General features: G+C 34.1%; 1 protein-coding gene across 4 annotated transcripts in view; it reads right to left on the bottom strand.

Moving 5' to 3' along the window:
• The window catches only part of EML5 (EMAP like 5), a 128503-nt gene that overhangs the window by 49753 nt on the left and 66172 nt on the right, over positions 1-12578 (bottom strand). For all 4 annotated transcript variants that reach the window (XM_064512207.1, XM_064512208.1, XM_064512209.1 and 1 more), the window contains 8 exons: positions 12238-12331; positions 9936-10036; positions 7900-8102; positions 5396-5507; positions 4070-4197; positions 3042-3183; positions 1042-1194; positions 42-173 (listed from right to left, as the gene is read on the bottom strand). In XM_064512207.1, coding sequence (XP_064368277.1) covers positions 42-173; positions 1042-1194; positions 3042-3183; positions 4070-4197; positions 5396-5507; positions 7900-8102; positions 9936-10036; positions 12238-12331 — 1065 coding nt within the window. The remainder of the gene's footprint in view (positions 1-41; positions 174-1041; positions 1195-3041; positions 3184-4069; positions 4198-5395; positions 5508-7899; positions 8103-9935; positions 10037-12237; positions 12332-12578) is intronic.

Genomic DNA, 12578 nt, shown 5'->3' with positions numbered 1-12578 from the left:
TATTCCAGTAGATTCTTAGAATTCAGATGAACGCTACTTACCTCTTACATCCCAGTCCATGTGTGTTATATAGCTGGAGGCTCCCTTGCAGATTCCTACTCGCTTACTGCTCATTACATTGTAAATATCTACAAAGTTATCACATGATGCCACAGCTAAGTACTTTCCAGCCCCTAAAATACATCAGTAGAAACACAAGACATTTTCAATTGTGTAGTGTTTTGTGCAACAAACTACCTTCTGGAATCTAGCTATATTCAACTTAGCTTTCTTTGAAACAATTTTGGTAATTCATACATAGCCCCTGACAGACTAGTGTTCATAACACATAAGAATAAAAATTTCAGTATTTTATATATATAACCATTACATCGTTACATTTTTAAATAATAAACTATTAGACCAAAATTTAAACATTTCTTGCAGTCAAAGAGCAGCAAGGCTCAGGTAACCAAAAGGGGGAGGGGGAAAAAAGGAAAAGGCACCACAACATTCTGACATCTCAGTTTCAAGTGTTCTCATTAGCTAAAAATAACCTAAGTGAAGAGCCAAAATGTTACGCAGTTCATGCAGCAGAACGCCTTTTTTTTTTTTTTTTTTTTTTTTTTTTTTTTTTAAACAATCTTGCCCTTAAACAAGCAATATAGGACTACACCCAATAATATTCAAAACATGAATATTAGTTTTGCTGGGTTTTATTTGTTATGTGTAAAACAGTACTACAAATCTCCACTTCCTTAATCTTTTAAAGAGTATCTGGAAAACAGGAGTTGAAGGATATGAGTTAGGTTATTGCAGTTATCTTTTGTTTCCTTTTCCCACAGAGTAAGTGAAAAAAGGCACTTCATCAGGCCTATGTATTTGCAACATAACCCATCTTCATTGCATTCTATCAATCCATTTGATGCAACTTACAGAGCAAGACTAGAATGTCCTCAGTGAATTAACCAATATTCACAATGTACATCCTTATGGCTGATGATGAATATAAAGTTTGCTTAAAGAATTTGGATATGAAAATCTTAATTTAAAATCACTTACCAGGAGAAAATCGGATCTCTGAAATAACATCTTTTCTGTGGTGGAAGGAGACTAGATCCTCCAGAGTATCTGCATTAACTATCAAAAAACTTCCGTCATTGAGACCAACAGCTAATGCCTTTCCATCAGGAGAAAAGCAGCAACATCTGCCTCCTACAAGGAACACAAAAATGGCATTCAGGTACATCTGCAGTGAATAGTCCGTCTTTTTGTTTTATTCCTACAGTAGTAAAGAAAAGTTGTTCTTATAGTCTGTGGACTAATGAAATTTTTTACATGCTACCAAGATCATTTCCAAGTTCTACTTCTGTGAAAGTACACAGAAGCTACTGGCAAATCAACAAATACACAGCACCAAAATCTTTATTAGATTTATATGCATATTAATCAACATTTATTCTACATTAGTAATGTAGGTTAATCACTATTTTATATATATTTCTAATTTGCTCTCCTTCTTAGCATCTGATGCCAGGTGTTTGCTACCATGTGCTCTTTTAAGGAACATGCAGCTGGAAAAGGCCTTCTGGAGTTACAGAATCCACTCGTTTGCTACATGGTCACTGTGTCACATAATCCTTCTAATAAACATGGCAACTTTCATTTGAAAAAGTTCAATTTCCAATCTAAATTTATTTATAGCCATTTTATACACATTTGTTTCCATTCCAGAATTTTCCATTAGCTTAAATATCTTCCCTACCATTTTTCCTCTGATGAACTTAGAGACAGTAATCTTCTATTTTGCTATGCTGACTCCATCAGACAAAGCTCTTCAGTCCTTATCCTGTAGCTGCTCTTTCTCTGTGCTCAACTTTAAGTTCAGCTGAACATGGATGAGTAGAAATGTACATCAAAAACATTCTGATCTTCTAAACTAAATGAATACCTCAATGTGCCCTGGAGAAAATACCTCACTTCATCACAGGTAATTGTCATTCTCTGATCAGCTACAACATTCTGAGACTTCTCCTCCTCAGCTATATAGACAATTTTTTCTTACAGTCAGCAAGTATATCGACCTTGCCTTTTTAGTTACCAAATATCACACCATTTCTATTACTGCAGCCTGCAAAAAATACCAATTTTTTTCCTCTATGGTATGCAGATGCTTTTCAATATATCAAAGTGCCTCAAAATTTGTCTCATCAGCAAGCTACATTATCACAGTCCTTACATTTATGCCAACTCTACTATTAAAAATATTAAACAATATCAGCTTTAAGACGCCAAACTCCGCCAATAATCTTCTACCAACTTGAAACTTTCTCTTTTAACATTACCATCCCTGCTTGGGCCAGCTCATGACTCTTCTTACAGTTACTTTATCACATCAGATCCTCTTCAGCTAAGTTTGCTATACAGCATGGATTATAATGGTTTACTGAACTCCAAACACATGAAGTCTATTGCATTTCTCTGTCTAGGAAAGCATACGTATTATAAAAAGCTAGTTAAGCCCCGTCTGGTCTAATCCTAAAGAAAGAAAATCTCCTTATGTGAAGTCATGTACAACATATTTTCATCTGTCAAAACAGAATTTTATTATATAGCACACAATTAGTAAGAATTTTATGACTGTCTCTTTCCTTGTATTTCCAGATTCTACTTCTAAGACTCCCAAATAGCAAAGAACAGAAATTCCACATTAATGCTGAGATTTCTTCCCAAAACTTCTAGATTTGAATTCTCCCACTGTTCAAAATGCTTGCAATATATATGCAAGATGGCAGATTTATGCTAATACCTTAGTTTTTTTATTGTAAATTCACTGACTTATATATGTTACAATTGCAAATAATCTTAAACAGCATTACACAAAAATCTTTTGTACAGCTTCATTAGCTGAAGGGCTACATAACACTCTTGAATATATCATCAGTAAAATAATTTGAGTAAAGAAAGCAATTCCTCCATACTCTGGGGCTTTTGCAAGATTCACAATGCTGACAAAAGTCAACTGAATTCCGTTAAATCTTTTTTCATACTAAGTATCTTACCCTTCTTCAATTTGCGAACAGCTAACATACAATGGCTAGGAGATAAATCCCATATTCTTAAGGTTTTGTCATCACTTACAGTGGCACAAATAGGTAAATGAGGATGAGTAGCTAGACCCCAAACTTCCCCCTCCATGTGACCCTGAAAAAACAAAAAAAATCAGATAATTTCATATTAAAAACTGCAAAAATAATACATATAAGGAAGTTGAGAAAACCAGAGTGAGAACATACAAATCCTTACAGGATAATAAAGACACCTCCAAATAAAAACAAAGAACACCTAAAAAAAAAAAAAAAAAGAAATAAAGAAGAAAACCCTCCTACTTACAATAAAACTTCTAATTATACTAATTAGTACTAGAGAAAATTACTCTCTGAGGAATAACCCTCACACACATTTATTCTACCTTTAATTGAGGTTTTAATACATTCTTTAAAAATCTAGTTATTTACATATTGCATTGTCCACTCATAAGTGATTTAAACACGCACAGAATTTTATTTAAATACTAAAGGAAGTCACATGATGATATGATTTTATAAAAAATCTGTTTTACAGTCATGCTTAAGAAATGCAGTATATTAAGTACACCAGACAGAAAACCAAAGCAGTTTTTAAGTAATTACAAAGAAAAAAAATGAAAATAAACCTAAAAAAGACCACTTTTAAAAATAACACAAGTGATTAATACTCAGAGCAACTTAATAAGAAACCTGGCAGAATGTCCATTGTTTGACCAGATTTTTTAGTTTTTTTTTTTTTTTTAATGTACAAAAGCGTGATCGTGCTCTGTTTGAAAGCATGAACATGATGAACAAATTACTACATGAAATTCTGTGATCTGTGTTTCGTCCACCAAAGAGTGGCAGTGGTCTATTCTAGCCTTAAAAAAATCTATGAAGTAACTGTAATAACTCACTATCTTTGCCAACAGTTAAAATGCTTGTTACTTAACAACAGTCTTTACTTGAAAATTAAAATAATACTTGTGGTATGGAGTATTTAATTGACATTTAACATGTACCTGAACCAGCAGTGTTATTGGCCCACTTTTATCCACCTCCAATATTTCACCATTCTTTGTGCCCACTAAAATATGACCATGTCCTAAAGATATGGCACGTATAGAAGGATTATCTTCTAAGAGGAGACCTAGGACATTAAAGTGTCAGAAGACAGAAGATTTTCAAGTATGCACTAGTTCAGAAGGATTTTTCACACATATGAACATTACATTCTCGGTGCAGAAAACGATACTCAGTAGGAAACAAGTAAAACTATATTCTGGCATGGAAGAACTTATATGTGAATTCCTTTTGTGCTATTTAGCAATATATAATTGATTAAAGAACGTACAGTAGTCGCTCTTCCTACCTCCTGGTTTGAGGCCTTTTTTCCCTAACTAAACTGCTGTATCAAGCAATTGCCAATGATCTTTCTGCTCAACAGATTATCTTTGAAATTTAACCAGTCTGATTTATTGGCAATCTTAATGAAAAAGCATGCATATGAAGTATCAGCTATATTACTGCCTTAATACTATCTATGTTACCTTCAAACTTAGCATTATATCAAACATGAGATAAGCTGTAACAGAATTTTTTAATAAATGGGTAACACCATTAATGATTTCTGAAAGTCAGATCACATACAGGAAATGTAATTTTGAGAGAGAGGTGAAGGCGAGAAAACTATCCAGAATGTCAAATAGGGAAAACTGTATATAAGCACTAAAATCAAAAATAAATAGAAGAAATAGGAAGGAAAGTGTGTTCGTAAATCATTTCAGCACAGATATGCATTTACAGAAAAATAAGTCACAAAATGCACTAATCCCTTATGAAGCTAAATAAATTCTATTCCTCTTAGACTCCTCCTGCAAAAAAACCCAGAACAGACAAGATACTTCATGATGAGAAATACAATAGGCGGCTTCTTTGTCACTTCAAAACAAAAAACCAAAAACAACACAAAAAACCAAAAACAACACAAAAAAACCCAAAACCCCCCCAAAAACACAAAGAAACCAACCCACCTTGGATAAAAAAAAAAAGACTCAAGTTTAAATCAACTCATTCAGGCAGATTAAGGTAAAGATGCAGATCTGCCCCCTACCAAGTGTACAACCAAACTACTACTACATGCCATTCCCCTCTCTCTCTCACACACACGCACACACACCCCAGAAGTATGACTTATTTGGAATCAATAAAGCTCTAACAGAACTTCATTTTTAGTATTTATTATGGCAAATCTGGATTTCCTTCCATTGGGGACAGCAATTCCATAAAAGGAGTTTTCTAAAGAAAGTATTTTAAACAGAATTAGAGAGAAAAGTCTGATGCTTTACCTTTAGACCCAGGGGCCAAAGCAGCCCTTTTGATGGCATAGGTTTTGAGACAGCGCTCAAAGGTATCGTCCCAGAGAGCTACTACCCCGTCCTTTCCTCCAGTGACAAACCCCTGGCAAAAAAATCACAAGTTAAAATCATTTCATTATTTTTACTTAATTTTGCAGTGATTTCTGACAATACTGACAATGGATTATGCATAACACTGTAATTGTACATGCATAGAACTACACACGTCAGAGATGGAAAGATCAGGAATAAATGATCCAATTCTCTTCCTGAACAAGGTAGCATAGGTCTCTACATGCCATAGACACAGGCTGGATTTAAAAGTTCTAACTAATAAGCTCTATCACATTAGCAAAGCAATTTAACTGTCTAATATATCAAAATGTTTTTCTTGATATTTAGCCTCAATGTTGCTTTGGTCTTTCAACTCATTACTCTAAGTCACACTTGGTACAACTTCCAAAAATTTCTTTAGTGTTTCCCTCCTTCAAATGTGTGTATATTTATGCCATTTTATCTTCAAAAGTGATTTACAGCTATTTAATGGAGCCATAGGTATACTTAATACTGAAATTGTTAATACTTTCCTTTGAAGAATTTAATTCTTGCAATAGCAGTCAGTAAGATATGATTTGTCCAAAGCTTTTACACTGAAACCCTAATCTTACAAGGTGCTGTAACTTGTCTAATCTAGCAAAACACATAGATATATACCGAATTTTAAACATACAAATAGTCTAACTGGAATACCCATTTGCATTTAAGCACATGCTTAAAGGCTTTCCTGAGTCAAGGAAAGTTGAGAGTAAGGACAGAGTACTCAGTGATTTACAGACTGAAGGCTTCCACTACGGGATTGTTAACGACAGAAAAAAATAATAGTGAAAAATGAATTAATGCTATTATCAAGCAGTCATGTCTAATCACCTTACATTTGATATTCAATGTATATTCAATATATATTCAATATCACAGTCTCTGCTGAATACTTTCATCGAAAATAAAAAAACAAATACAAATAATAAAACAGTATCAATCTGTTGTATACAGGTAGTAGTAATAGGTGTGAAGAATCTCTTACAAAAGTGGTCAGAATCCTTTTCTTCATGCTGTCCTAGCTGCATTTCTACACTAAGTCACTACTCTCCAAAAACAGGTCGGGGAAGTAAGAGCAGTGAGGTGCTGAAAACATTAACAAATTCTTCTCCTCTCACAAAGTCACATATTCATTAAACTTATAAGTAATTTAATAAAAAATTATGTTTATTTATCATGGTTATAAATTTCCATTATTACTTTAGTAAGAGGCCATGAAAACTACTGAATAAGATGTCATCAGCCTGAAGAATTTTGAGAAACACCATGCTACGCAACAAGAATTGGAAACAGGCACAAACCACTACTCTGAATCTGGACTCACAAAGCTTTTCTATAGAGGAAGTAAAGTAATGCATTTCTGAGTTTGGGAAGGTCTAGATCAGCATCTGAATTTTATGAACTTTTCTAAGTCTGTAGATGCTTTTCTGTCCAGACATCAAAAAATTGTTTCATTAAGGAGCAAATTAACAAGATACAAAAAGTAATATAGCTATGAACTTTTGATATTTTAACTGAGAAAAAAGTGCCTTTCAGTCTTAAAAGATTAACAACTTTTTGTCTTAATAAATTATGTTTATTTTCCCCAAAAGCAAATGGCATATAAAACATGAGGAAAAAAGAGCTTCCTTAGCTCACAAATAGGTAATTTATTTTTAACATATATCCTTTCCAGAGATATCAAAGCTGTCAGCTGATCCTCAATGACTGTTCAAGTACATGCTCCTAGTCTTACCAGTGTGATCAGTTCTTCACTGAGGGAGGTTGACTCAAAATTTAGAATTTACAGATGAGTTAAAAGTGTTCATGCTGCAATCTCTGATCAGTTCACAAGCAACAGCTCACTACTGCACAATAACTTGTACTATTATCCAAACTCAAAAGATTCTTATAATCCATTTTTAAAATCTGATTATTTTGGTTAGAAAGTATGAGTGAACTAACCTCAGACCTCCATCTGCAAGCAGACTGTACTTCACAAAAACCATCTTGTAGTAAGAAATACGGCAGGTTAATGCAGTGTAACAGAATTCACCCTCCTTTCAGAGGGTGAATATCAAATCTCAGCCACAACAGTCCATTCACTTTGACTTTTTTCACTGTCATCCTCAGAGCATCACTATCAGTGAGGACTCCAAGTTAACTGACATAACACCAAAAGGCATATAGCTCTTAAAATTAACCAAAGGATTACTACAACATAACAACGCAATGCATATCTTTCTACTTCTAAGAGAATTCTTTCTGAATTCTGAATTCTTTCTGGCTTGACAAAGAGGCAACTGGAACACCATACTTCATCGTAGCAAAAGACTTCATTTTTGTTAGACCTAGCCAAAAAAAGAGACAGTCCATAAATCTAAATTAGGTCTTTTGTAATATCCTCGCAGTTTACTTACTTTTTCTAACGCATGCATGCTGAACACAGGACCATCATGTGCTTTGACAGTTTTTATGAGAAACACGTCTCTCCAAATGCACACATCTCCTGTGGAAGTCCCAGAGAAGGCCATCTCTTCAGTCCAGCCATACACTGCACACATCATAGTGTCAGTTCTTCCCATTGCACCGATGCAGCCCTTTCTCCCAATGAGTCCCCCACCTAGTTTAAAACAAAAACAAGGCACCAAACGTTTGCTTACAATTATTTTCGAAAAACACCCTATAAAAACAACTTTACCCAGCGTAATAAATCCTTTTTTTCTGGTTAACTTGTACTTCCCCCAAAACAAAACTTGACATGATTTCTCACAAAACACCTACTTGGTACCTTTCAAGATCAAGCCTTACTTTTAACTGGCTACTTGAATCAGGATTTGAATACGGACATACACCCACATAGACATAATACAAAGAGAAAGCGTATTTGTAAACTCACACTGAAACAAAAATTTAACATCCACCACACTACCAGAGAAATTCTTAATGGAATGAACTTGAAAGAAAAAAAATTCAACTTTAATATCACTTTCCTTCCATGGTATGCTTTCAGTGGCAGGATTTCTAATTTTAATTGAAAGAGCTGCTATATTGGCCTCTGGATGATAGAAATGTAATTGCTATATAAATTTTAAAAATCTTTAAAATACCACAATGTTCTAAAATAATTTGACAGATATAACACATAGTAATTCCTGTGTAGAAAGCCAGATTCAGATTTTCACCATCCTCAGAGAAACTTCACGTTATAAAACAGAAATGTCTCAGGATGTAAATTTCCTATCATTCTCCTACATTTACAGAGCTGAGGTCTCTCAACTTCTTTGCCATCACTTGCACTGATGAAAATTTAGTCCTAAGTATACACAGCAGGGTCACCCCTCACCTCAGGTGCACCTGCTCTAGTGCAGACTTCATCCGAGACTTGTTAAGGTGGACTCATTCCACTCCTTGTAGTGACACCGGCAAGTGTGTTTTGCAGTGACTGCCTTACCAGTCAATTTCAATTTTGCACAGATAGGCTTTAGCATTATAGAAATCTGCTCCCTGCTCACTCTAAGCAATGGCTGCTAATAAAAAAGTGGGCTTTTTTTTTTTTTTTCAAAAGCACCATCACTAGCCTCTTATCATCATAGTTAAGACTTCCTTCTAAACAATTTATAGCAATTCTCCAGTAAATATTTTCTCACACATTTAATTCTTTCTTTACTTAGTAATAACAATTAATAATTGATATAGACTTCAACCACTTGCCCTCAGACAATCTTTGCTGATTTCTGGTGGAGCCTTTAAATGAGAAAAATTAGTGTCATTATTTTCCTCAGAGACCCTTCTTGCAAAAATTACTTTAGCAGAGACTCATCTGAGTTGATGTGCATAGGCTCTTAGAGAATTTTTAGCACAGAAGCTAATCTGTCATAGCTTACTTGTCTTCACATGCTTTCTGACGTTCGATACAATGAAGTTCAGACTAACATCGGGGAATAGCTTTTCTTACTGTTCTAAAGCAAAATTATTCAGGCAGATAAAACCCAAGATGAGCAGCTTGCTTTAACAGTCATGTTTAATAAAGGTATTTAAATAAACAGGTTACAATCACAGCAGATGAATTCACTTCAAGTACTTCATCTGAACTTTTGTATGTGGATTTTTATCACCTCAGTTATTTATATTTTTGCCTCTTTGTGACATGCACTCTCAAATTGTTCTTCTTCCAAAAATTGTTTTATTATTTTAGAGCAGCTCTACAACATTGAGATGTGTGAGATTATCATTAAATACAAAAATAGATAGTAGGAAAATCCAATGTCCTTTTCACTTGTAATGCCAATTCATGTTACTCGTAATAGAACTTGGGCTAAGCCAACCTAGAGATATGCAGAGAGAAAATATTTCCCCATAATGTGTGAAACACACTGTAACAGATGCTGTATTTATACCTTAAACAACATTAAAAGCTGTTATGATGAAAAATTAAGAAAATGCCTTTCCTTACCTGCTCTGCGCCAGAATTTCATGTGTTTAATTCCAACTGTAATCAATTTATCAGGCATATAAGGATTAATCTTAACAACAAAAATTTTATCTTTACTTCCCCTGAAATACAAAGTAAAATATTTTATTGTTTTAAATAAAAATATATCTATTCCTATTTTAAACATGTAATCTTTTATCTTGCTAATGTATCCTTCTCTATCTTGCTAACAGTTACATCCATATCATTAACATTTTTTTTTTAATGAGAAGTAGGAAGGAAAGACAGAGAACTAAAATACTGAGTGCTGTTCCATTTTCATTTGCCTTCAGTTTCCAGAATAAGAATGTGATTATGCTACTTCAGAAAGTCACTAAGTAGCATTTTCTTTGCAAAAGAATATACTTAAAAATGTAAATAAATAATGGCATTTAGACCTCTGACAGCTACTAATGAAACTTAATGGTGTATAGTTGCATACCTTATTTAAGATATCTCTCATTCTGAAAACAAATGGCCATTCTCATCCACCTTTTAACTGATCTTTTCTGTTTTTCCTTTTAGAATAATACAAATGCTGCAGTTATATCAATTTTAAATGAAAATTTCAGTTGCTGAAAAGCATGTTCCTTACCTGTCCCTAAACATATAAACTCAATGCTTCAGTTCTATAGTTTGAAAAACAGCTGTCAGCTATAGTTGTTATCCATGAAAGAAAAAACACTTGCTAATAATTTTGTTTATTTTAAAATGCAAAAGAGGCTCTAATTCCTAGGTTTTGATCCCCAGTCAAGAACAGCAGAACTCTTACCTTTCTATGGTTTTCAGATCACTGAATAAACCTTTCAAAACTCTCACTGTCATCTTCAAAGTAGAGATGTTGCTCTCAAATGTTCTATTCAATTCCTCTGACTAGACAGAAGAAAAAGTTCCCCAGAAACAAAATCCAGACTAAACTGAGGGAAAATTCACCTCCAAAAGGTTTCTAAAGATTAGGCCAAAGGCAGACAAATGAAGCACCAGAAATGGTATCTTAGGAGAAGCCAAGCTAACCGAGCTTCTGGTAAGTAACTGGGAAGGGAGTAACCCTCCTTTCTCTAATTGTATCATGTATTCAGGATTTTTATTCCTCAGTAGATAAGAAACTCAAAACATGTTCAAAACAAAAATAAGAGTAAATGTCACTGAATGGCAATAATGAAGTTAATGGGTAAGTAGGAAGTTGAGGTTTTTTTAATTGTATCTGGAGACAATAGTAAAACCCTTTCAAACTCATCTAGAGCAATGTTTGCAGTAGGTATACTGAATCCTGAGAGGGAACAGAAAAAAATCACTCACATGTTTGCCAAATTATATGCAACAGAACCTCAGAAATAATAAAACAAAAGATTTCCAAAATATCTCTCAACATTAGAAATTAGATTCCATCCTGTAGATCAAATCCCTTTTTAATAAATGAGTATGAAATAATCTGTGCAGAGTCAGAGAAACTCGGAAAAGTCAGCTTGGAAGAGACCTTTGGAGGTTATCTAGTCCGACCTCTGGTTCAAAGCAGGGCTAGCTTCAAAGTTAGATCAGGCTGCTCAGAACTCAGAAAGCAAAAGGAAAGAACCTTGAAGACAAGATGACCTCTAAGCAAAACAGCTGCAATCTATAATCTACCATCACAGGAAAGAGATGACCTCTGAGATCTGAAAGAGTACAGCATAGGCTGAGCTTTTTGCCTCAAGAAACCTGAGGTCTGGAAATGATATTTTTTAATCAGGCACAGCCAGTAGCTGCAGAAAGGAGAATAATATGTGAGAAGCATGGGAAAAAATGAGTTATTTCTGTTAGCGCTGGTAATGACTAAAGAACAAGCATGCATCTATGCTGCAGAAATGCTGAAGAGGGCCACAGAAGCTAGGATTATTAGGGAGGAAAGGCAAGACTCGTTCCCAAACTTTGATCAGACTGTTCAGAGGTACAGAGCCTTTGACTACTGATGTAATTATTTTTTAGCATAACAAATTATAGAAGCAACAGGTGGAAGTGTATGGGAAGAGTTTTAAAGAGATTTTTTCAGAACACATCAAACAAATGTAAATGAATTGTTTTCTGTCTTCTCTCAACAGTTGAGCTGTCACAGCAATTCCTGTTGACTCTATTGTAGTTTCAGTTTTTCTCCCAAAAGGCTGTGCTAAAGCTATTGCCTGTATAAATTAACAGGTAAAATGAACAGCAATTTTATTAGATAACTATTATTCTTTAATTAATATATTTTGTTCACTGTCATTTGAGACTAAATCTAGGTACAAATTTTAAAATGAACTCAAATTCCTACCTTACTGCTGAAAGCTTCTCTCCTTTCTTCCAGTCCCAGAGTACAATAGTATGATTGTCATCTATTCCAACAGAAGCCAAGCGTTTCCCATCCGCTAGAAAAGTAAATTTACGATAAGAGAGTAGATAGATAACATTATGCTGCAATAATAAGAAACTAGATTATTATATTACAGAACATTGTAACTTCAGAAATACTATTTGTACAAATAGTATGACTAAATACAGATAGCATATATTTATACACAAACAAATAGTGTATATATGTATGTATACACAACATTATATACATAAAAACACATAAATAATAACATGACATGGTGTGCTTAGGGGCAGCTTCAG

The sequence above is a fragment of the Dromaius novaehollandiae genome, chromosome 5 (assembly GCF_036370855.1).
Source record: "Dromaius novaehollandiae isolate bDroNov1 chromosome 5, bDroNov1.hap1, whole genome shotgun sequence".
Classification (NCBI taxonomy): Eukaryota; Metazoa; Chordata; class Aves; order Casuariiformes; family Dromaiidae; genus Dromaius; species Dromaius novaehollandiae.
Note: the sequence above shows the minus strand (reverse complement) of the source record. Positions and strands in the feature narration are given on the sequence as shown.